Source organism: Schistocerca americana, chromosome 1 (assembly GCF_021461395.2).
Source record: "Schistocerca americana isolate TAMUIC-IGC-003095 chromosome 1, iqSchAmer2.1, whole genome shotgun sequence".
In the NCBI taxonomy this organism is placed as follows: Eukaryota; Metazoa; Arthropoda; class Insecta; order Orthoptera; family Acrididae; genus Schistocerca; species Schistocerca americana.
This window is the reverse complement of record NC_060119.1, coordinates 1,248,113,343-1,248,137,616: the sequence shown is the minus strand read 5'-3', so window position 1 is coordinate 1,248,137,616 and position 24,274 is coordinate 1,248,113,343. Positions and strand designations below refer to the sequence as shown.

The window sequence follows — 24,274 nt, the reverse complement described above, 5'->3', positions numbered from 1 at the left end:
TACGACTTCCCACTGTAGCCCCTGATATACGCTTAAAAGCTGGAAATAATTCTGCTTTATTCTGAGTTTCTCATTTACGACTTTCATTTACGGCTTTCCTCTGTAGCAACTGGAATGCGTCGAAAGAAAGTTCTTCTCTCTGCGGAAGGCTCATCGGTGAGCAAAACCTTGCTTCCAGGGTACATTTGGCTTTCATGTTCTCCAGGCATCACTAAATTACTTAACAGGCTCATTACTTTAGGAAACAATATTTATAAAATGTTTCTTTTTACTTTGTGAAATTAACTGTTGCAATAGACATTATAAATATTAAATTACAGGAATCAGTGTCTTGGTCACGTATTAGTTTGTCAAAATTCATGACCTGCAGCAGCTTTGTAACCATCGTGAAATCCAACAAGTACAGCATCGACACGTTGGCAAGTAGTCAAAGCATCATGCATTTCAATAGACAAATATGTTGCCAAGCCACTGATATCTGTAATTTCATCTGTTAGGAAAGCCACCGGCTTCGTCTGCTCGGCCAGGCGACCTAATTTACTTATGAACAATTGTATAATACATGGCTGAGACAGCCTAATTCTTTACACTCTTTGCGCCTAACTAGAGTTGTGCTCTACCAAAACTATGGTTCGGTTGTTTTGGTACACCATATGAATGATTAGTAAGTGGTGGGATTACCGGCAGTATTGGTAGACCTGGCGGGGAAAGAAACGTAAATGAAAGTGTAGGAGAGAAAATGGCAGCCGACAACTTCTATTTGTTTCTTGGTTTCTTTGGTTGTTAGTTTTGCACATAATTAGAACTGCACAACATTCAGTGTTCTTCCATTGTGTATTGCATATCCTTACAGAATATAAATTGCGTTTTATAAATAATGAAAATTGGATGATCGCGTAACTTCTGCACTTTCATGTAACCGAAGCAATTACTTTTGGTGCAAGTCCAGTTTACACGCGCGAACATAAAAAAATATATAATTATAGTTGATATTTTGCACTCAATAAAACGTTCTTCAACATGATCAAAGGCAAGTGTTTCCTGTTATTATTGAAAGTTGTTTCCGAACAACAGAAAGACTACATGTAAGTTCGAGGAAGTATTGAAGCGACGAAACTTCCTGACAGATTAAAACTTCCTGTACTGACACTCAAGCTCAAGACCTTTCCCTTTCGCGGACAAGTGCTCTACCATCTGAGGCACCCAAGCACGACTTACGACCTCACAGCTTTACTTCCGCCTGGTACCACATCTCCTACCTTTTAAACTTTACAGAACCTCTCGCAGGAGGTCGTAGAGCACTTGCCCACGAAAGGCAAAGGTCCTGGGTTCGAGTCCCGGTCCGGCACACAGTTTTAATCTTCCAGAAAGTTTCATATCAGCGCACACTCCGCTGCAGCGTGGAAATTTGATTCTACTGAAGCGACATTTGATATATTTTTGTTTTGCGCTTTTTTACCTTTGTAGTTAGGAAATGAATTTTTCTAGTGCTATATGATAAATCTGTATTGTTTCATTTATTTTTACTACAACATCCGTCTGCTTCACGTCACAAATCAACCTGAATTAAACATTGACAATTTCAGTTTCGCTATAAATACTGTTTTATTCTCATTTAACAGACAGGCGGATATTCTCACTCAGTTACCAGACAGTTGACCACTTCTGGTTTTTAGGGGAATCTAGTAAGACACAGATCGCGTACGGAAGGAAAGCAGACATCATGAGGAAACGCCTGTTAGGTATGCAACACAACCATCTTACAGCTATTGCGGGTATGACAGTTAACGAAAGCTGCTAAAGAAAAGTACTGTAGTTTATGCTTACTTATGGTCTATGGCAGCCAAAGATAGTTTTACAACTCTGGGCCTAACATACAGGACCGTACCCATGGCGAGACAGGCCCCCACCAAGGGCGCAAAAATTCTCTGCAAAAAGGGAACAAAAGAGGATTTTAAATTGACCCGGAGAAGTACGTGAGTTCCCCTCCACTCATGCTCTTATCTTCTGCCTACGAGAAAAGACTTTTCTATTGGTTTACAACAGGAAATACACGTTACTACTGTGCCACTGCATCATACTGTTCAAGTACAAACAAATGAGCAAACACCTGTCGCCAATATGATGTATGGTGCAACAGTGTGCTTGGTTGAGACAACTGTCGCCTGCACAGCTCACGTTCAACAGTGGAGTTTTTGCTACCACTTCGCTTTGGAACTATAACATTTCAAACGTCGGGAGAATGGGTACCACAGCAAACATGCTATCTGGATAGGAATGCCACATCTCTTGGTCATTCAACAGGGAAAGTCCGATTTTTCGGTTGTCAAATCGGAACACAATGAAAAAAAAACAAACGTATCTCAGACAGTAACATACGTTTATTAAGAATAAAGACGAAAAATGCTAACAAAATCAATACATATGTATGTATGAACATATATGAGAATTATATTTGTGACTTTGTAAGTTATATATGTTTAAGAACAAAAACAATGAGCACAAAATAATCTCAGTTACTTCACATCCTAACTACAATATCACAGAAATAAACCTGAGTTTTTGTTCCTTTTGTTTGTAATCTGTATTTATCATTTTATTTGTACTATGCATTTCTAATAGGCATTAAAATTTAATAAATAAACATGAAAGCTGGAAGAACCAAAATGGATTAATATTCCAATCATAGAGGAATGCTTTCAACATTATCGATATCTCATCTATCCACTGTACTTCCTTCAAAGAAAATGTTCTTTCTACGTTACCGTTGTGGACTGGTATGGAAAAACGGTACTTTCACATGTGATATTAGTCTCTATATTGCTCGTGAAATTCTGTTTCGAATTTATAAACTACAATTCACATTTCTTGGGAGGTGTTTTGTTCTTCCAATATGGAGATTGAATTTCACAGTTTCTACTGTGGTGTTTTGGAAAACTAAAAATGTGTAATTTAAATTAATATTTTCTGTTTTCAATTATTCCACTGCCTATTTTCACACCGTTTCATTCTGGCGGTGGGACATGATACGTCCACCAATAGTGGTACTAATAATGTATCAATTTTCAATACTTGGAAGTGGGAAGTGGTATACTGCCTATCACGAAACCAAAGGTATACTTCAGTGAGAGAATTTGTGTAAAAATCAAGTAGAATTTTGGGTGCTTTTTCTCCTGATAAAAAAATATTTTAAAGCATCAGATAACTTTATATTACGTTCAATAGCTGGCACAATAACATCCTTCTCGTTTTAGATTGTGGAAACAGAGTATTATATTCCGCAGCAACAAACTGACAGAAATATTTTAGCTTTTCTGTCCTGTCAGCGTATGCAGTGAAATTATTAAATAGTTTTTGAGTCATTTAATCATTCAGATGCAGTTTCTTATTTATTTGGAGTAATATATGAGCGGGCATCCAATTTCTTCAATATTTTCACCGATTTCTAGTTTTAATTTTTTGTATACATTATTAGTATCGCAGTTGGCGTATATATCATACCTAACTGCCACAGACAGTTATATGCTTATATCGTTAAGTGCAGGCAGCAACGAGAAAAGACACGATATCTATTGACTTCTACTGACAAGACCAGAGTGTAACTAGGATGAGATAAACTAAAAAGTTGTCGTACTGCAACTGTCAGCTTTAGTAAATTTACTGACATCGATAGGAAGCTGTAGACAGAAGTTGTGGAAATATATGATATCTACATAAATATCATCTTTTCAAACTTTGTCGTCAAACGCCTTATAATCAGCTGAACACAGTAACAATCAAAGCCTCTGTGCATTCAGTCGCAGTCTGAGAGTTGCGAGAACATGATTGTGAGGAATACGACGTGCTGCGCGCCGCATAGAGAAGGTACTATCGGTTTGACGTTGCAAGCATTGTTAAGTATGAAAAAGGCAAGGGAGAAAATACGAAATTATCTCATGTGGTTTTTGAAGGTGTTGCAGGTTGCATAAAAGCCATCGCTAGGGATAGGTGAATCACCCTATATATTCCCATTTGCTGGTTATATCGTGCACTGAGCCTCGTACAACTTAAGTGGTACACATCATTGTTGTTGTTGTGGTCTTCAGTCCTGCTTCTTCATCTCCCACTACCTACTGCAGCCTACATCCTTCTGAATCTGTTTAGTGTATTCATCTCTTGGTCTCCCTCTACGATTTTTACCCTACACACTGCCCTTCAATGCTAAAATTGTGATCCCTTGATGCCTCAGAACATGTCCTACCAACCGATCCCTTCTTCTAATCAAGTTGTGCCACAAACGTCTCTTCTCCCCAATCCATTTCAATACCTCCTCATTAGTTATATGATCTACCCATCTAATCTTCAGCATTCTTCTGTAGCACCACATTTCGAAAGCTTCTATTCTCTTCTTGTCCAAACTAGTTATCATCCATGTTTCACTTCCATACATGGCTACGCTCCATACAAATACTTCGACCATCATCAGTTATTTTGCTCCCCAAATAGCAAAACTCCTTTACTACCTTAAGTGTCTCATTTCCTAATCTAATTCCCTCAGCATCACCCGATTTCATTCGACTACATTCCATTATCCTCGTTTTGATTTTGTTGATGTTCATCTTATACCCTTCTTTCATGACACTGTCCATTCCGTTCAACTGCTCTTCCAAGTCCTTTGCTGTCTCTGACAGAATTACAATGTCATCGGTGAACCTCAAAGTTTTTATTTCTTCTCCTTGGATTTTAATACCTACTCCCAATTTTTCTTTTGTTTCCTTCACTGCTTGCTCAATATACAGATTGAATAACATCGGCGAGAGGCTACAACCCTGCCTCACTCCCTTCCCAACCACTGCTACCCTTTCATGTCCCTCGACTCTTATAACTGCCATCTGGTTTCTGTACAAATTGTAAATAGCCTTTCGCTCCCTGTATTTTGCCCCTGCCACCTTCAGAATTTGAAAGAGAGTATTCCAGTCAACATTGTCAAAAGATTTCTCTAAGTCTACAAATGCTAGAAATGTAGGTTTGCCTTTCCTTAATCTAGCTTCTAGGATAAGTCGTAGGGTCAGTATTGCCTCATGTGTTCCAATATTTTTACGGAATCCAAACTGATCTTCCCCGAGGTCGGCTTCTACCAGTTTTTCCATTCGTCTGTAAAGAATTCGCATTAGTATTTTGCATCCGTGACTTATTAAACTGATAGTTTGGTAATTTTCACATCTGTCAACCCCTGCTTTCTTTGGGATTGGAATTATTATATTCTTCTTGAAGTCTGAGGGTATTTCGCCTGTCTCATACATCTTGCTCACCAGATGGTAGAGATTTGTCATGACTGGCTCCCCCAAGGCCGTCAGTAGTTCTAATGGAATGTTGTCTACTCCCGGGGCCTTGTTTCGACTCAGGTCTTTCAGTGCTCTGTCAAACTCTTCACGTAGTATCGTATCTCCCATTTCATCTTCATCTAAATCCTCTTCCATTTCCATAATATTGTCCTCATGTACATTGTCCTTGTATAGGCCCTCTATATACTCCTTCCATCTTTCTGCTTTCCCTTCTTTGCTTAGAACTGGGCTTCCATCTGAGCTCTTGATATTCATGCAAGTGATTCTCTTTTCTCCAAAGGTCTCTTTAATTTTCCTGTAGGCAGTATCTACACTCCTGGAAATTGAAATAAGAACACCGTGAATTCATTGTCCCAGGAAGGGGAAACTTTATTGACACATTCCTGGGGTCAGATACATCACATGATCACACTGACAGACCCACAGGCACATAGACACAGGCAACAGAGCATGCACAATGTCGGCACTAGTACAGTGTATATCCACCTTTCGCAGCAATGCAGGCTGCTATTCTCCCATGGAGACGATCGTAGAGATGCTGGATGTAGTCCTGTGGAACGGCTTGCCATGTCATTTCCACCTGGCGCCTCAGTTGGACCAGCGTTCGTGCTGGACGTGCAGACCATGTGAGACGACGCTTCATCCAGTCCCAAACATGCTCAATGGGGGACAGATCCGGAGATCTTGCTGGCCAGGGTAGTTGACTTACACCTTCTAGAGCACGTTGGGTGGCACGGGATACATGCGGACGTGCATTGTCCTGTTGGAACAGCAAGTTCCCTTGCCGGTCTAGGAATGGTAGAACGATGGGTTCGATGACGGTTTGGATGTACCGTGCACTATTCAGTGTCCCCTCGACGATCACCAGTGGTGTACGGCCAGTGTAGGAGATCGCTCCCCACACCATGATGCCGGGTGTTGGCCCTGTGTGCCTCGGTCGTATGCAGTCCTGATTGTGGCGCTCACCTGCACGGCGCCAAACACGCATACGACCATCATTGGCACCAAGGCAGAAGCGACTCTCATCGCTGAAGACGACACGTCTCCATTTGTCCCTCCATTCACGCCTGTCGCGACACCACTGGAGGCGGGCTGCACGATGTTGGGGCGTGAGCGGAAGACGGCCTAACGGTGTGAGGGACCGTAGCCCAGCTTCATGGAGACGGTTGCGAATGGTCCTCGCCGATACCCCAGGAGCAACAGTGTCCCTAATTTGCTGGGAAGTGGCGGTGCGGTCCCCTATGGCACTGCATAGGATCCTACGGTCTTGGCGTGCATCCGTGCGTCGCTGCGGTCCGGTCCCAGGTCGACGGGCACGTGTACCTTCCGCCGACCACTGGCGACAACATCGATGTACTGTGGAGACCTCACGCCCCACGTGTTGAGCAATTCGGCGGTACGTCCACCCGGCCTCCCGCATGCCCACTATACGCCCTCGCTCAAAGTCCGTCAACTGCACATACGGTTCACGTCCACGCTGTCGCGGCATGCTACTAGTGTTAAAGACTGCGATGGAGCTCCGTATGCCACGGCAAACTGGCTGACACTGACTTCGGCGGTGCACAAATGCTGCGCAGCTAGCGCCATTCGACGGCCAACACCGCGGTTCCTGGTGTGTCCGCTGTGCCGTGCGTGTGATCATTGCTTGTACAGCCCTCTCGCAGTGTCCGGAGCAAGTATGGTGGGTCTGACACACCGGTGTCAATGTGTTCTTTTTTCCATTTCCAGGAGTGTATCTTACCCCTAGTGAGATAAGCCTCTACATCCTTACATTTGTCCTCTAGCCAGCCCTTCTTTTTTGCACTTCCTGTCGATCTTATTTTTGAGATGTTTGTCTTCCTTTTTGCCTGCTTCATTTACTGCATTTTTATATTTTCTCCTTTCATCAATTCAATTCAATATTTCTTCTGTTATCGAAGGATTTCTATTAACCCTCCAATTTTTTGCCTACTTGATCCTCTGCTGCCTTCACTACTTCATCCCTCAGAGCTACCCATTCTTCTTCTACTGTATTTCTTTCCCCCATTCCTGTCAATTGTTTCATATGCTCTCCATGAAACTCTGTACAACCTCTGGTTTAGTCATTCTTAAAATAAATTTTTGTAGGTACAGACAGAGGAATAGATAAATAAGGCACTATCACCCTGTAACAGTCCACTGTATGGTACAGTCATGCTCATGATGCTGCTGGAGGTTGTTACATCTCATGATGCTAGGTCAGTGGTGATGTTGCTGAATATGTGATTCAAAGCGTCTTTTGGTCCTAAATCTTGCGAACTATTTGGAGAATTTCTGATATCTATCCTGTCAAGTTGACTTGGGAACTCTCCATGCTGTAAGGGCATCCTTAGTAATTCGTTCTACCTCAGGTCGAAACCAGGAATCCCGATCTTCTAGGAAGAGTGTGTTACATGTTAATGTTACTGACTGCCTACGTGTCATTTCGTTCCATCTCACTCTCCTTTCCATGTATTGTCTTGTGTCACACAACAGAGAAGTTACATTGTACTCTACATCAGTTATCTGAAACATTCTGTGTATCTTTATTTCCTTTTTTAAATTTATATACAGAGTATGTATTTGTGTGCCTATGTGTGATTCTCAGCATATAAAATAAGAACTGATCTCAGATTATCCCTTTTTTTTTTTGTTCAAGCTGTGGGCTTCATACCGTGACTAGAGCAGTTCTCTACATATATTGTGACAATGACTGTCCTACAACCCAGCTTTAAAGTTCGAAATTCCTCTGCTATCTTTTACACTGGAAACGTTGACTCGATTAATAGTTGAAAATCACCTCTCGCTAGTAGTGTTGTCGTGCCAGCCTTACCTCTTGAATTGGGTGCCTGTGTGATTGACTTGGTTCTCTCTCCTTCTCCTACAATAGTAGAGGCTGTGACCCACGACTCATATGGCTCCAGTTCCTTTAGTCCTCGAATTTCAAGTGAGCTTGATGTGGGACCGACTCGGAAACTACTCGTCTGGAAAAATGGAAAAATACAAGAAAAAGCTTAGATATACAGTAAGAAGCGTGTGGAGTAAGCCGATCGATCACATATGGGTGTATCTGTAACTTACAGACGTACACGCTAGAATGGAGTATAGAACAGAAAGAAGTAATAGATACCAGTGAAAAGAACGATTTGCATTTCCTCAAGTGATAGATTACTTCACTAGTGGAATAATAGCATTAAACAATTTCATTACAAAAAAAAAATTATGCAACAAAATAGGAACAGTTTTACTTGTCTTTTGGAACTGGCTTTCTTTTCTTTCCTATACTAATACATTTAGCAACATTTTGACATCTTTAGCGGTCCGCAGCATAAATTATTGTTTTTTGAAATACTTCATATCCGTTATTAATACTCATTAAGTCGTGGGCTGTCCATTGATTGTCCAACTTCAAATTCACCATGAATATTTTTTACAATATCTGTACTGCAATTTCGACCTTTTCATCGTTTTTAAGCGGTTACAGCTGCTAAAACTACAGCAGTAGTCAACGTTAATAAAAACAATAGAAACAATATAAGTATATATGGTTCATGTGAACCTTTGTTATATATAGTATCGTTATGCGACGGATAGCATCACATCCGTCACATATCGTTATGATATATGACAAATAGTAACACGAGCCGTAGAGATTCGTATCATTTTTGTTCCCTTTATTAACATTGGTTAATGCTTTGATTTTAGCACCTGCAGCTACCTGAAAACGACCAAAAGTTCGAAACTGCAATACTGGGTACTGGAATAGATGTACAGCCATGGCGAACATGAATCTTTTAAAAAAATTCTACTAGACTACACACCTTACAACAAATAGAACTATATAATCTACTGTAATTACATTGTTATTAAAATGACTTTATTTTGTATTGTTTGCATATACATCATTTCTTAGCCGCACTTAATGCGTGAACAACTTATGCTGATTAGTTGTGAGGAAAGTGGAACCATGAATCACTGTTCTGCCGACTACAGCCGACACACCGTGTGTTACACACTCGTTCGCAGAGAAGGCAAAACTTCCAATTTTCAAACAAAGGTCTTCCGTTATTTTCACCTTCGTTTCAGAGTTTATAGTCTTACTTCTTGAATTAATTTTAAAAAAGTGATAAATTGCAAGGCAGAATCAGGAAACAAATAGCAGCTGCAAGAGTAGAGTTGTCAACAACAAACACTTCACACTGAAAATACATTTGTTAACCATAAAGGCAGAACTCAACTGCCTGCATCATCAGAGGGTGCTCAAATTTATACAGACATAGAAAGTTGTGGTAAGTTCCAGTACTCGTTAAGTAAGCACTAGGGCCTTCCAAAAATCAAAATATAATCACTGGAGGTGGAAACTGAACATACGACCCAGACATCACCACCCTGCGATTATAGCTAATACACAACGACCAACCATGTACAACGTACTGAATGGCTCCCCGCCACCCCCCCCCCCCCCCTCCCGGATCTGGATCTGGTCCGCATCCCTTTGTTTGGCAGAGGTGGTGGTTCTTGTCGTGTTCTCAAGTCCTCATATTCACTGTGACGAGGCACCGTGATCGTATCGTAGATATTCACGTTACTTGTATCTTTTTTAAAATCTGCACAGATGATTCAGCCTTCTTGCTTTTTTAATTAAAGCTTTTATTGACCTGATATAAAAACTATAAGCTTTTACAAGTTTTTATGTCTATTAATCCATATACAAAACATATTATTTCCTTCCCTTACACTTAAAACAGATACAATAATAATAATAATAACAATAATAATCAAATAAAAATTAAAATAAACAAACACAAATTTACACCAGGCAGTGATTTCTCTCTGACGTACTTGCGTATGTAGTCTCAAATCAGTCTCCATTTTCAGTCTTTTTCTTTGTAAATAAAACAGATTTTCTCAAATGTGATATTCCATCAGTTGATTATGTAACTGACTAACGCATATTCTCTACGGTCATTTTCCTTTCTTAACCTATCTCGTGATTTACACACAGATAATTTTACACTGACTGTGCAAATCTGATTCCTAGATTAGATTGAAAGCTCCGATGTTGAAATGACAAATACTTTGTAAATTCCTTACATTAGTGCCGCCGACCCGTTGTGGCCGTGCGGTTCTAGGCGCTTCAGTCTGGAACCGCGTGACCGCTACGGTCGCAGGTTCGAATCCTGCCTCGGGCATGGATGTGTGTGATGTCCTTAGGTTAGTTAGGTTTAAGTAGTTCTATGTTCTAGGGGACTGATGACCACAGCTGATAAGTCCCATAGTGCTCAGAGCCATTTGAACCATTTGAGCATCAGTGCCCCTGAGATGGCGGGAAAAATGCCAAGTGTCGAACAAACCAACCAAGCACATCGTGTTTAGCGTCAGCGAAAAATTTTCAATCTGGTCACAAAACCAGGTGAACGTTTATCTTATTTACGGTGGTTTTTGTGGTGTCACCGCCAGACACCACACTTGCTAGGTGGTAGCCTTTAAATCGGCCGCGGTCCGTTAGTATACGTCGGACCCGCGTGTCGCTACTATCAGTGATTGCAGACCGAGCGCCGCCACACGGCAGGTCTAGAGAGACTTCGTAGCACTCGCCCCAGTTGTACAGCCGACTTTGCTAGCGATGGTTCACTGACAAATTACGCTCTCATTTGCCGAGACGATAGTTAGCATAGCCTTCAGCTACGTCATTTGCTACGACCTAGCAAGGCACCATTACCAGTTACTATTGATGCTGTAAAACATGTACCGTCAAGAGCGATGTTCACCATTTATGGATTAGAGTTAAGTATTCCACACCTACGTCCTTTTTTGCTAGTCTCATTTCCTTGTCCTGTTCCAGACCTCACGCCAGCCTGCGTGAGCTAAAACGCGTGCCTTTCGGCTTCCTCTCATAGTGGGTTGGCTGTCTTGCCAATCCATAACAGTTTTCTTGATAATAGAGAGCTTTTTTCTTAGCCAGATCTAAATACTAATCGTTTTCTTCTCTAGATATGTGTGTCCCATGTTCGCTTCAACTGTACATACTTCGCATGAAGCTGAGGCGTCAGTTTGTTTTACATTTCTTAGGATGGTTTGGGTGGATTTCGATGATGACACCAAGCCACATATCTCTAATATTTGTGGGTGAAATCTTTGCCTGGACACTTCTTCAAACTTGTGATCAATTTGAATTAGATGTTTGACTGCCACAGGGCGCTCAGGAGCGCGTTGGATTAATTGTTGCTAGACTCTTGTTGAGGACTGCTTCAGTGTGGTTTCTCCTAAGTAGCTTATTCCTATATAGTGGATGTAGAAATTGGAAGACTATCATCGATCTGCGCCTCGGGGTAGTGGTTCGGCTTCATACTATGGCCGTGCACTAAGTCTGTGAGTTTTTGTCTTCGTGTTGTGAGATCATCAGCCTCGTATTTGTAGTTAATGTCTAACAAGGAAAGAAGTATTCGGTAGTGACAAAAGTAGAAATTTAATGATTTTTATGATAGCCCTACTTTGCACACACCTGTGCAAATCAGTACTAGGTCGCCTGCGCTGTGGCTTACAAGTCAGTGTTTGACACTATAATTGTTAATTGTTCACGTCCATTAGCTCTGGCGTCCAAGGTACAGTCTCTGTATTCGACGCCAATGGAGACAAAAAGATATCTGCCTACGTCTAATAAGATGTCCCACGCGGTAATCCGTCTGTGTGTGGTAAGTACAGTCTGTTAAAAAAGACCGTGGTCGGGTTGATCAGTAGAAAAACGTATCTGACAACAAACTAAAACGTATATAGACATCATATACGAACAAAAGAAAAATGCAATTACAATTAACAATACGTCCCAGTCACCGGCAGCGTCGATAATCCTTGGCGTGTCCGAGGCATATCTGAAACCAAATTTTCGCCGACTCATTTGGAAGAGACCTCCAAATGTGTCAAATTTGTGTTAACTGCTGTTTAAAAAGTGAATTTTGCTTTCGCTTGATGTAATGTGAAGAATGGCTTTCACGAAAAGCTTAGTAATCATCTTTTACACTTTTGGATTCAATTTACCAAATCGGCCATGTTCCGCAAAATCATTCACGGTTTTTACCGAATTTATAGATTGTTACCCACTTTTGTATAAATGACTGATTTCCCCAAGTATTTAGAGGCCACTGCGTGACTCATTTTCGGGGCTGTGGGATAGCTACAGACAAACACAGCCTCGAAAGGCGGTGTGCCAGCTACGTTCCTGTGTCTTCTTCTATATTTCACTCAAGTCTTCAGAGTAAACTGATGCTTTATGGAAATTGCATGAAGGACACAGGTTCCGTTTATTGGGCTGTGAAAGAACTAAGGCGATATATTTTTCCATCTTCTGATACCAAACTTCTATGAAACAATTTTCGTGCTCATAGATCATTGCACATAGTCCATGATTCAAAATTATGTCCTCTACAGGAAACTTCACCATTTACGGTGCCTCGTCAGTTGTCTTGGTGACAGCGTGGCGGCTGAGACAGTCAGTGCATACAACCATTCACCTAGTCACAACTGTCGACCTTAGCGACGAAAATCTAGTAGTGGCTGAGCACTTCCCATATCAGTCCACGAATGAACGAAGAGTGTCTGGCAGTGCCACGACTCGAACCTGGGTCTTCCTCATACCAGCGCTACATACTGACCACTGACTCATGGGGGTGGACTCCGGCACTTGTGCTGACAGAATTATGGAGGTCACTTGGGGCAGCACGTCCACCCGCGGTAGCTGAGTGGTCAGCGCGACAGAACGTCAATCCTAAGGGCCCGGGTTCGATTGCCGAGTACGTCAGAGATTTTCTCCTCTCAGGGACTGGGTGTTATGTCGTCCTAATCATAGTTATTTCATCCGCATCGACGCGCAAGTCGCCGAAGTGGCGTCAAATCGAAAGACTTGCACCCGGCGTACGTTCTACCCGATGGGGGGCCCTAGTCACACATTTATTTATTGGACAGTATTGTTTTCACGTGCACGTCCTGGGAATTTGTGTGAGAGGTTAGCGTTTAGCTGTTTAGGTTTCTTGTGATGAGAGTCTTGCGTGACATTATTCCATTATTCTAGTTAGTATCAGTAGGTTGGCAGTGTATGTTCTGGGGAAAAACGGTGACTCATTATCTGATAGCGCATTTTTATCTGTGGTATCATACTACAGTTGAGACAGTTGCATTTGTTGTATTTTGCTGGTAGCAGGATCAGCAATTCCTTATCTCCAAGGCAATAGCGGGAACCTCACGTATCAAGGTCAAGGAGGGAGAGTCCCCACACTCCCCTTGTACTTTAGCAAATTTTGCATGAAGCACCCCCGGCCTGCGTGCCCCCGCTCTTCATTTGTGGGGGTAAGATTCAAATGCAGTTTGCATACATTTCATATTTGTCTCACATCAGCATCCAGTCACGAGCACCACTACCCCCACGCCCTATGCTCCAGCAGCTTGTATGAAGCACCTCTCACGCTCCAAACGCCTGTACCCTTTACTCCTCTGCACCCATAACGACAAGATACGTTTTGGACATGCCCGAAAGAACAGACACCATGCGTTCATATAACTGACCCGCCTAAATGGACAATGGGTCCACCTTCTTCAGTGCAGATGCCAGAGTATATCCGACGTCCTGCGGGAATCCCAGAGCAACCGGCCGTGGTGGCCGTGCGGTTCTAGGCGCTCCAGTCCGGAGCCGCGCTGCTGCTACGGTCGCAGGTTCGAATCCTGCCTCGGGCATGGGTGTGTGTGATGTCCTTAGGTTAGTTAGGTTTAAGTAGTTCTAAGTTCTAGGGGACTGATGACCACAGCAGTTGAGTCCCATAGTGCTCAGAGCCATTTGAACCAGCCAATCCCAGAGCAGCGAGCATGGAGGAAGTGGACAGGGACTGCCGATAGGTGGTGCTCGGTGAGAATGTTGGACGGTCGTGAGATGTGCCGAGATAGTCCACGAAGAGACGATAAACACTCTGTCCCGGGTGGTGCGGTGGTTAACGCACCTGCCTAGTAAGCAGTAGATCCTGGGCTTGAATCCCGATCCGGCACACATTTTCACTCGTCTCCTGTGATTCCATGTAATGTCCTATTGTAGCTGACGTCATTAATCCCTTTCGTTTCTTCTCCTTCCATCTTCTACTTACAGTTAATGTATCATAACAGAATCTGCAGGGGTTGAAGCTCAGGATCTCTTGCTACTAGGGAAGTGCATTAACCACTGCACCACCCGGGTCAAAGTGTTAATCGCATCTGCGTGGACTATCTCGGCACGTCTAACGACCGACAAACATTCTCACCGAGCCCCACTTATCCGCAGTCCCAGATTCTGCGTGGCGTCCGTTCTTTCAGACATGTCAAACGGAACAGCCACTGCTCATTCATATGACGTATTTTATAGGTTCAAATTGCTCTGAGCACTATGGGACTTAACATCTAAGGTTATCAGTCCCCTAGAACTTAGAACTACTTAAACCTAACTAATCTAAGGACATCACACACATCCATGCCCGAGGAAGGATTCGAACCTGCGACCGTAGCAGTCGCGTGGTTCCGGACTGAAGCGCCTAGAACCGATCGGCTACCGCTATTTTATACGACAGTTGCAAATAAGTACTCATTTAATACACTGAAAATAATTCCAGTACGCAAACACCAGTTCAATGAAGTTATTTTGTCTGTTCACATAAGATAACTGGACAGGAAATCTGGGGAGATATGGTCTGTTTGTAAACCGAAAAGCGAGCAGCGCTCGCGGTGGAGGAAGTTGCTTGTACATGGAGAACGCTACAGCTGCTGTCCAGGATGATTAATCAGTGCAGGACAGTGGACAGAGGTTTACACAGATCACGCCCATATACGTTTCTTGCGTTACGTTATTAGATACTCATGTCTGTATTCCAAGCAGTGTTGTCGCGATTACTGGAAAATAAACATCTCGCCACCGCCTCCGCTGCCTCCCCGCGTACGTCGCCAGTTATCCATAAGGCGTGATGCAGAAGATCGATGTAATTTTGTGAAACATCGTGTGGTTGCCTCTTGTGACGTGGTGGTGTAAAAAGTGAGCAATCACCTGCAGGCCAATGAAGGGCGCAAGTGGATTACCCCAATCTAACTACCTACTTTCCCTCGCACTTCTAGCACATATAGCGCACTCGCCACACTATTACACCACCAGAACATACACGTAATTTACCCCTTAATACGGCTGTATTGCACGTAATATTTGTTCTTAATCCACTTTATTTAACAGTAATTAGTTATTTTATACCATCAAATCACAGTTTTGAATGACTATTTTTACAGTGTCTGTTCCCTCAGACACGTATGCATGTCTGAAGGTACAGACAGTGGGGACGATTTGCGGCTGTATTAATATTCTGAAATTTGTTCACAATTGCGAATTCTTTGGCATCAGCTGTATTAGGTACAGAGATATTACCAATTGTTGACATTGACATACATCATAGGCGACATATGAAAATTTGTGTTGCACCAGGACTCGAATTTCCCGCTTATCGCGGCCAGTCGCCTTAACCACCTCAGCTATCCATGCACGCTTCCTGGGACCGATCCAAACGTTCTTAAACTACACTGTCTATGAAACTTCCTGACAGATTAAAACTGCGTGCCGGACCGAGACTCGAGCTCGGGAACTTTGCCTTTCGAGCTGTGGGGATGGGTCGTGAGTCGTGCATGGGTAGCTCAGTTGGTAGAGCACTTGCGCGCGAAAGGCAAAGGTCCAGAGCTCGAGTCTCGGTCAGGCACACAATTTTAATCTGTCAGGAGGTTTCATATCAGCGCACACTCCGCTTCAGAGTGAAAATCTCATTCTAGTACACTGTCTATGCCACTATTGCTTGTGGAATATTAATTGGGTTCCCGCATTAGGTTTAATGAAAGAAATATATTTAGCGTTAGTATTATTATTGCCGTTTTCCCAACTACGCTACAATTCTTTTTTTACAATTTCTGTTCCTTTAGAAAAGCCTGCACGTGTTCCCTCAAATCTATTGTGGTTACTGTTTGGGGATGATTGTTTAGGAAGGGCCACTCTGGATTACAAATTATCATATGTGATTGTTTTGAGGAAATGTTGTTTTAAATGAAGTGTGAATGGCGTCATAGATCTGAGATCTCAAGAGTATATATTTTTTTATGGAGTAGTTGGCAGTTGGGTATGATAGGTAGCAATAACTGAGTAAATTCAGTTATTAAAGATTTACAGGATGTCTACCCAGATATGGATTGAAACGAAACATTAAAAATTGGTTCAAATGGCTCTGAGCACTATGGAACTTAACTTCTGACAAGGGAACCTCCCCATCGCACCCCCCTCAGATTTTGTTATGAGTTGGCACAGTGGATAGGCCTTGAAAAACTGGACACAGATCAATCGAGAAAACAGGAAGAAGTTGTGTGGAACTACGAAAAAAATAAGCACAATATATGAACTGAGTAGTCCATGCGCAACATAAGCAACATTAAGGATATTGTGAGCTCAGGAGCGCCGTGGTCCCGTGGTTAGCGCGAGCAGCTCCGGAGTGAGAGGTCCTTGGTTCAAGTCTTCCCTTCGAGTGAAAAATTTATTTATTTTCTTTATTTTCGCAAAGTTATGATCTGTCCGTTCGTTCATTGACGTCTCTGTTCACTGTAATAAGTTTAGTGTCTGTGTTTTGCGACCGCACCGCAAAACCGTGCGATTAGTAGACGAAAGGACGTGCCTCTCCAATGGGAACCGAAAACATTTGCTCGCAAGGTCATAGGTCAACCGATTCCTCCACAGGACAACACGTCTGATATATTCTATACGACACTGGTAACGGCATGTGCGTCACCTGACAGGAGTATGTTGTCGACCCATCTAACTTGTACACTTGGCGAATGGGTAAAAAGATTCTTCTACCTTGCCGATTTAGGTTTTCTTGTGGATGTGATAATCAATCCCAAAAAAGGGATGAAAACATAAGAGTTTGTCACATGAACTGCAACAAATGACTGCAACAGTTTCATGGTCGCACAGTTTTCCCTGTGCTCTGTCAAAACATATGTTTTTAACGTTTTCAAATTTTTTCGTGTGTAGACCGTCAAATCCTGCATGTGTCCAATCAAATCAGAACATGTCCTGGAATTTTGGAGAGCGAAGTTGATTATGTTTGAGTGCCTTAACTTTGATAATAGTCTGAAAATAAAAAAATTTTCACTCGAAGCAGGTTTGAACCAAAGACCTTCCGTTTGGCAGCTGCTCACGCTAACCACGGGACCATGGCGCTTCAGAGTTCACGGTGCCCTTGATGCTGCCTATCTTGCACATGGACTACTCAGTTTGTATATTTTGCTTATTTTTTTCATAGTTCCACACAACTTCTTCCTGTTTTCTCGATTGATCTGTGTTCAGTTTTTCAAGGCCTATCCACTGTGCCAACTAGTAATTCAATCTGAGGGGGGTGCGATGGGGAGGTTCCCTTGTGAGGTCATCAGTCCCCTAGAACTTAGAACGACGTAAACCTAACTAACCTAAGGACATCACACACATACATGCCCGAGGCAGGATATGAACCTGCGACCGTAGAGGTCGCGCGGTTCCAGACTGAAGCGCCTAGAACCAATCGGCCACCCCGGCCGGCAAACGAAACATAAAATAAGTCAGTTCTGTAAATAGAATACTAATACTTCTAGCAGCTGAGGACTGGTTAGATTGTCACTAAGCTCGTTAAAAAGCACTTTATGAATCTCAAAGTCCTGTAGGATACTCAATATTAAAGTACCATCTGAATGGACGAAGTTTAAGTCCCGCAGGACATCCAGCCGTTTAAAAGTTGAACAGGAATAAATTTACAAGTCCACTAAACGCCACGACGACGGAGGGCCCTTCTTCTCTGGCGAGGAGGCCACGAACACTCCGTGTTCACAGCTGGCAACTCCATGCTCAAGAAGTCAGACATCGTGAAGGCATTCTCGAGTGAGAATCCTGACTGATGGAATCCTTACATAATCGGCTCCTGGCCCAGGAAAACCCACTCAGAGCGAACTGGTATGGACTCAGCACTGCGATAAACACTACTCGGTGCTTGAATACAGCTGGACCTATTTTCGGTCTCGTGTCTTTCGGAAGAGAAAACGTCCACGTCCTTGCAGCTGACGACCTCTGGCGGTGTTTGGGTCGCCTCCTAGTGGACGGTTTGTACATGGCCGTCTGTCTTCAGAAAAACTGTCCAGTTAGTTACACATCTTCGAAGCACTGATCTGATTTTGGTTTCTGACACTGCAGACGTTAAGCCTCGGTGTAGCAAGGTTCTGCGAGAGTGAAAATTCTGTAAAAGTCATAGTATTCTTTATTTTCTTTGTTCATGATTGTTCAATGCGGTTATTGTAGGCTGTGCTAATAAAATGCAAATTATAAATAAGGAGTCCTTTCCTGTGCTAATAAAATGTAAATTATAAGTAGGGCGCCCCTTCTTGAATTGGATTTGATACGAATTAATGCTATTACTGAAGATGCTTCCTAAATGTTGTCGCACACCTCTCAATCTGGCACCACCACTCCTAGTTACTGCTATAAATACGGACAGAGCTGAACTGCCTACCTCAGCAGAGAGTGCTCTTATTTATACATACATAGAACATCTACATCTACATCTACATCCATACTCCGCAAGCCACTTGACGGTGTGTGGCGGAGGGTACCTTGAGTCCCTCTATCGGTTCTCCCTTCTATTCCATTCTCGTATTGTTCGTGGAAAGAAGGATTGTCGGTATGCCTCTGTGTGGGCTCTAATCTCTCTGATTTTATCCTCATGGTCTCTTCGCGAGATATACGTAGGAGGGAGCAATATACTGCTTGACTCTTCGGTGAAGGTAAGTTCTCGAAACTTTGACAAAAGCCCGTACCGAGCTACTGAGCGTCTCTCCTGCAGAGTCTTCCACTGGAGTTTATCTATCATCTCCGTAACGATTTCGCGATTACTAAATGATCCTGTAACGAAGCGCGCTGCTCTCCGTTGGATCTTCTCTATATCTTCTATCAACCCTACCTGGTACGGATCCCACACTGCTGAGCAGTATTCAAGCAGTGGGCGAACAAGCGTACTGTAACCTACTTCCTTTGTTTTCGGATTGCATTTTCTTAGGATTCTTCCAATGAATCTCAGTCTGGCATCTGCTTTACCGACGATCAACATTATATGATCATTCCATTTTAAATCACTCCTAATGCGTACTCCCAGATAATTTATGGTATTAACTGCTTCCAGTTGCTGACCTGCTATTTTGTAGCTAAATGATAAAGGATCTATCTTTCTGTGTATTCGCAGCACATTACACTTCTCTACATTGAGATTCAATTGCCATTCCCTGCACCATGCGTCAATTCGCTGCAGATCCTCCTGCATTTCAGTGCAATTTTCCATTGTTACAACCTCTCGATACACCACAGCATCATCCGCAAAAAGCCTCAGTGAACTTCCGATGTCATCCACTAGGTCATTTATGTATATTGTGAATAGCAACGGTCCTATGACACTCCCCTGCGGCACACCTGAAATCACTCTTACTTCGGAAGACTTCTCTCCATTGAGAATGACATGCTGCGTTCTGTTATCTATGAACTCCTCAATCCAATCACACAATTGGTCTTAAAGTCCATATGCTCTTACTTTGTTCATTAAACGACTGTGGGGAACTGTATCGAACGCCTTGCGGAAGTCAAGAAACACGGCATCTACCTGTGAACCCGTATCTATGGCCCTCTGAGTCTCGTGGACGAATAGCGCGAGTTGGGTTTCACATGACCGTCTTTTTCGAAACCCATGCTGATTCCTACTGGCTTCTAGCAAATTTGAATATTCCATGAGTTACTGCCAAAACTTTCCAGAAATTACAAATGTATGCGCAAATCGGCTCGGTAACCCAGCCGACACCAGCCGGTGACTGTAACCAGTACATTACAGCGGACGGTGTGCAGGAGGCAGCGATGTGAAGCACAAAAACCTCAGTCACCATGTGATTAGTTATTTAGGCTTTCAACTGCGTCCCTGCGTACTTGGATTATTCCAGACAGTGTTTATCAAGACAGGTACAATCAAATCTGAGTACACGTCGTGAAACGGAAGCGTACCTTGGAGGGGTGGTTCTTCCTGCTGCAGTAAACGGTGTACTGCGTGATGAGGCCGTTGGGCTGCTCAGGAGGCAGCCACGACACGAGGATGGAGTCTGAAGTCAGCGTCAGGGCCTTCACAGCAGCCGGTGGTCCGGGAACTGCAAGGGACGAGATGAAAACGTTACGAGATGAACAACTGCCGTAGTGAGTATTAGGATATTAATACAGGCACTCTTAAGAGAGGTGAATGATAATAAAAGGATCATGTGACGAGCGTAGAAAGTTATGACCTTCAGACAAACATTTCTCCGTCAGTGTATACTATTACTTCCTCTGATATTCAAAGTTTCATAGGTCACAAGTTCGAACCCAGCCACTGTTTAAATTTTTAATAAAAATGGTTATCCAAGACTTCCGGAATAAGGAGAGACCCTAGTACTTGCGAAAGAAGGCAAAGGAACACAATCTTGGCTTTGGGGTGGGAAACTATCCCGAAAAGGGGGTAAATCAGCAGGAGAGTGCGCAAGGCCATGAAAGCCACTACACGAGGCCCGTAACAGAAAGAAGCGTCCTATGCGCGAATGCCTAAGTCCCAGCGGTAAACAAGAGGCGACTCATTGACAGCGTGATTAATGGGCCATTGCGGGTAGTTTAGGCTTTAGCGTCGGCGATAGTACGGAAGTGGTTGCGACAATTGTGAACCGTGTTCTCGGAAACATAGGCCGATTGTTCGAGTACTGCACTTGAGACCTCTCATTTCCCATTATGGACCTACAAGTGTCTGCGGCACTCGACAACTGAACGGTAACTGTTATCACGAGAAAAAAGCAATACTTTTCGGTTCACGGATGTACACTCGTTTCCGTTAGGTTCTTGCTGCTACTTACTATTTAAATTCTGGCAGCGGGCAGCGTCGTTGAAAAATAATTGTGCAAAAGAGAAGATTATGGTTTAGCAGACCTTCTGATAGAGAAACATTGGGGAAAGAAATCGATCTCCGCCTTTTCAATGAAATCAACGCAACGTTTGCCACCATGGAGTTAAGAACATAATGGAAAACTTAAATCTGCGGGTATTTACGGAAAACTGAACACTGCTACTATCGTACACGATTTCATTATCTTTACCACTACGCCTCTTACCACCTCGCTTGTTAAAATGATTATGAAAATTGCCAGCAGCTAAAATATTTTGAAAACAAGCTGTTATGAAAATAATGTAACCAGATAGTTAAGCACTTTACGGTCTTTAAATTGTATTCCAACAGATACTATTAATAAATTTCGGTAAAACTGTAAAATTTAAATTAACAGTATCGTATAATGGAACAACAGTAAAATACGTCAAAATTAAGGTGTTGAGAATGAGAATGGCAAGTTGAGGAGAGGGTGGGGTGTGGAGGTTGGGGGTGTAACCACTACGGTGGTAAGATGTGAAGAGTGGGTGAGGAAGTTTTTATTTAGTCACACGGTTTGATTGGAGAAATCCGAATAAGGGCTTTGTCCAGGAAAGAATGTCGAACGGCTGCTGATGATTTAAGCGGTATGCCAGGATCTAGAACTTTCCGATAAATCTTACGATCAGATGAAGTCGGGTTCTTTCCCGTTGCTACAAGCACTGACTCGCATTTATCAACACGTAAGACATCTAGCAGTCAGTACACGACGTGGAGTCATTGACTAAGCCTTTCTTTGTTTCTTTATAAAAATCCACCGACGGCCCCTTCGTGTAGACAAGAAGTGAGAATTTGAGTGTGCTGCTTAACTAGTGTGATGAATACAAGTTGAGGCAGCTCCGACAGTCCGCTGGAAATACGAGTGTGTCCAGAAAGAGCAAATATGTCCCCTGGAGAAACTGTGCCGATAGAAACTGAAGAATCACAGCAAATATGTAGCGGGCAATGTAGTGAATATTCTGCGTAGTTTTTAACAATTGTGGCTTCCGTAAATGACATCGAATTATTTTCTTTCTGTTGTGATCGTGACTCGCTGCCCCTAGACGGTAGACTTCCCTCAGAAAGAGTAAGTTACGCCGCATGGCCTACGCGCCAGGCGAAGCGAGTCGGCCAGCAAATCCTAGCGGCTCACGGCAGAGGTCGCCAGCAGAGCGGAGCTATAGGGACGAAAATACAGGAACACCGCGAGAAGTGCGTGCTTGAACATAAATGCAGATATTAGGCAAGGCTGTAGGCGGTGCTGTCGTATTTAACCACGAGCAGCACGTGTGCAATGTCCTCAAGGCGTTGAAAGTGTCTGTCGTATTCCCGACAGTGTTCTGTGCACTTCTGAGTGCATTATGTAGGAACTCAATGAATTCGATTGTGGGTAAATTGCGTGTGCTCGCATAGTGGGTGCTTACCTAACCAAGTAGCCGAAATGTTTGGTGTTTCAAGAGGTATAGCATACACGGAAAGCGGAAAAACATCGCCCGTTAAGTACAGGGCGGACTAAAGTGTGTAATGAGACGTGAAGGACGGTTATTGAAGAGGATTGTGACGGAAACTAAGAGCACGGCAGCTGAAAAAGTCAATGCACAACTGGATGGCGCTCCCTTGCAAACCCTATCAGCACTAAAACAACAGGAAGTTAGCATTATAAGCAGAGAATTTAAGGGTGAGCTGGAATTCCAGAACTACTCATCAGTGATGCATAAACCCGCAACACGAGAACTTGCAATACAGAGCAATGGGAGATTGTCATTTGTTCGGATGGGTCTTGTTTCACCTTATTTTCAACTTCAGGCCGTGTTAACATCTCAAGAGCGAAGCGTGAGCGGGGTTTGGTGATGATTTGAACAGCTATACCGGGGTATTCGATGAACCCCATAGTTACTCCGGTGCCAAAGATTAATTGGCCGGTTTGGCTGATTAGATGCAATGTGATGCTCTTTTTCAAGACGATAGTGCCCCGTTCACACAGCTCGTGTCTTCCACAACTGGTTTTGTGAACACGTGGCCGTCACAGTCACCACATCTCGGTGTTATGGAGCCTTTGTTGTCTACTTTGGACAGATGGGTGCATTATCACTACCCACTTCCCTCATCGTTACCTGAACTTAGCATTATTTAGAAAGAAGAATGGTATGGGAGTACCTTTAAAACCATAAAAGACCTGTATTTATCCATTCTAGGACGGCTGGAATCTGTTTTGAACGCCAACGGGAATATCACACCGTTTTAGGCATAGTAATGTGTTGTGTTTCGGGCGTTTTCGTATTTATTTTACCCCCTGTAAGTCGTGCTTTGCTGATATACTGTCAGAATGTGTTCAAGAGTGCGTTCCTGCTGCAGTTCCAGCGAGAGCCTGTCGTTGTTCCAGTTACAGTCGCCGTCGCCACTACTCTTCCAGTTCATCGTAGTTTACCTGTCCGAAGAAGGTCCCGCTGCTGTTCCACCATTCATAACACTGCCACGCAATGCTTATGGCGGACAGAAGACTGTAAAGGTCACCAGTTGGACTTTTTCTCAGAGCGGTTCTGTCACAGGATAGTATATTGTAACATGATCTCTTAAAACTGAATATTTGTATGTTATCGAACAAATGAGTTGTAGTCATTCCAGTAATTGTGCTTGCATGTATGCAACTCTGAAATTTGGTTGGGAGCAGAGCCCCTATCAGCACTGACGTCAGCTGCACCTTGTATTGTATTGTATTATATTGAACTGAGGACCTAGGCCTCGCTCCCGCCGTAGCCCACAACAGGCTAAAGCAGTCCACTCACCCCACTGCCGCCCCACACCGAACCCAGGGTTATTGTGCGGTTCGGTCCCCAGTGGACCCATCGGGAACGTCTCATTCTAGACGAGTGTAACTCCATTCTTTGCGTGATAGAGTAATTATTGCGTACGCGTACGTGGAGACAGCGTTTGCGAAGC

The 24,274-nt window shown here is 43.2% G+C and overlaps 1 protein-coding gene across 1 annotated transcript in view; it reads right to left on the bottom strand.

The window, feature by feature from the left end:
- Positions 1-24,274, bottom strand: part of LOC124598566 (Down syndrome cell adhesion molecule-like protein Dscam2) — a 366,134-nt gene that overhangs the window by 60,741 nt on the left and 281,119 nt on the right. Inside the window, exons 23-24 of the mRNA XM_047136009.1 lie at positions 20,419-20,558; positions 8,155-8,305 (exon numbers count right to left, since the gene is read on the bottom strand). Coding sequence (XP_046991965.1) covers positions 8,155-8,305; positions 20,419-20,558 — 291 coding nt within the window. The remainder of the gene's footprint in view (positions 1-8,154; positions 8,306-20,418; positions 20,559-24,274) is intronic.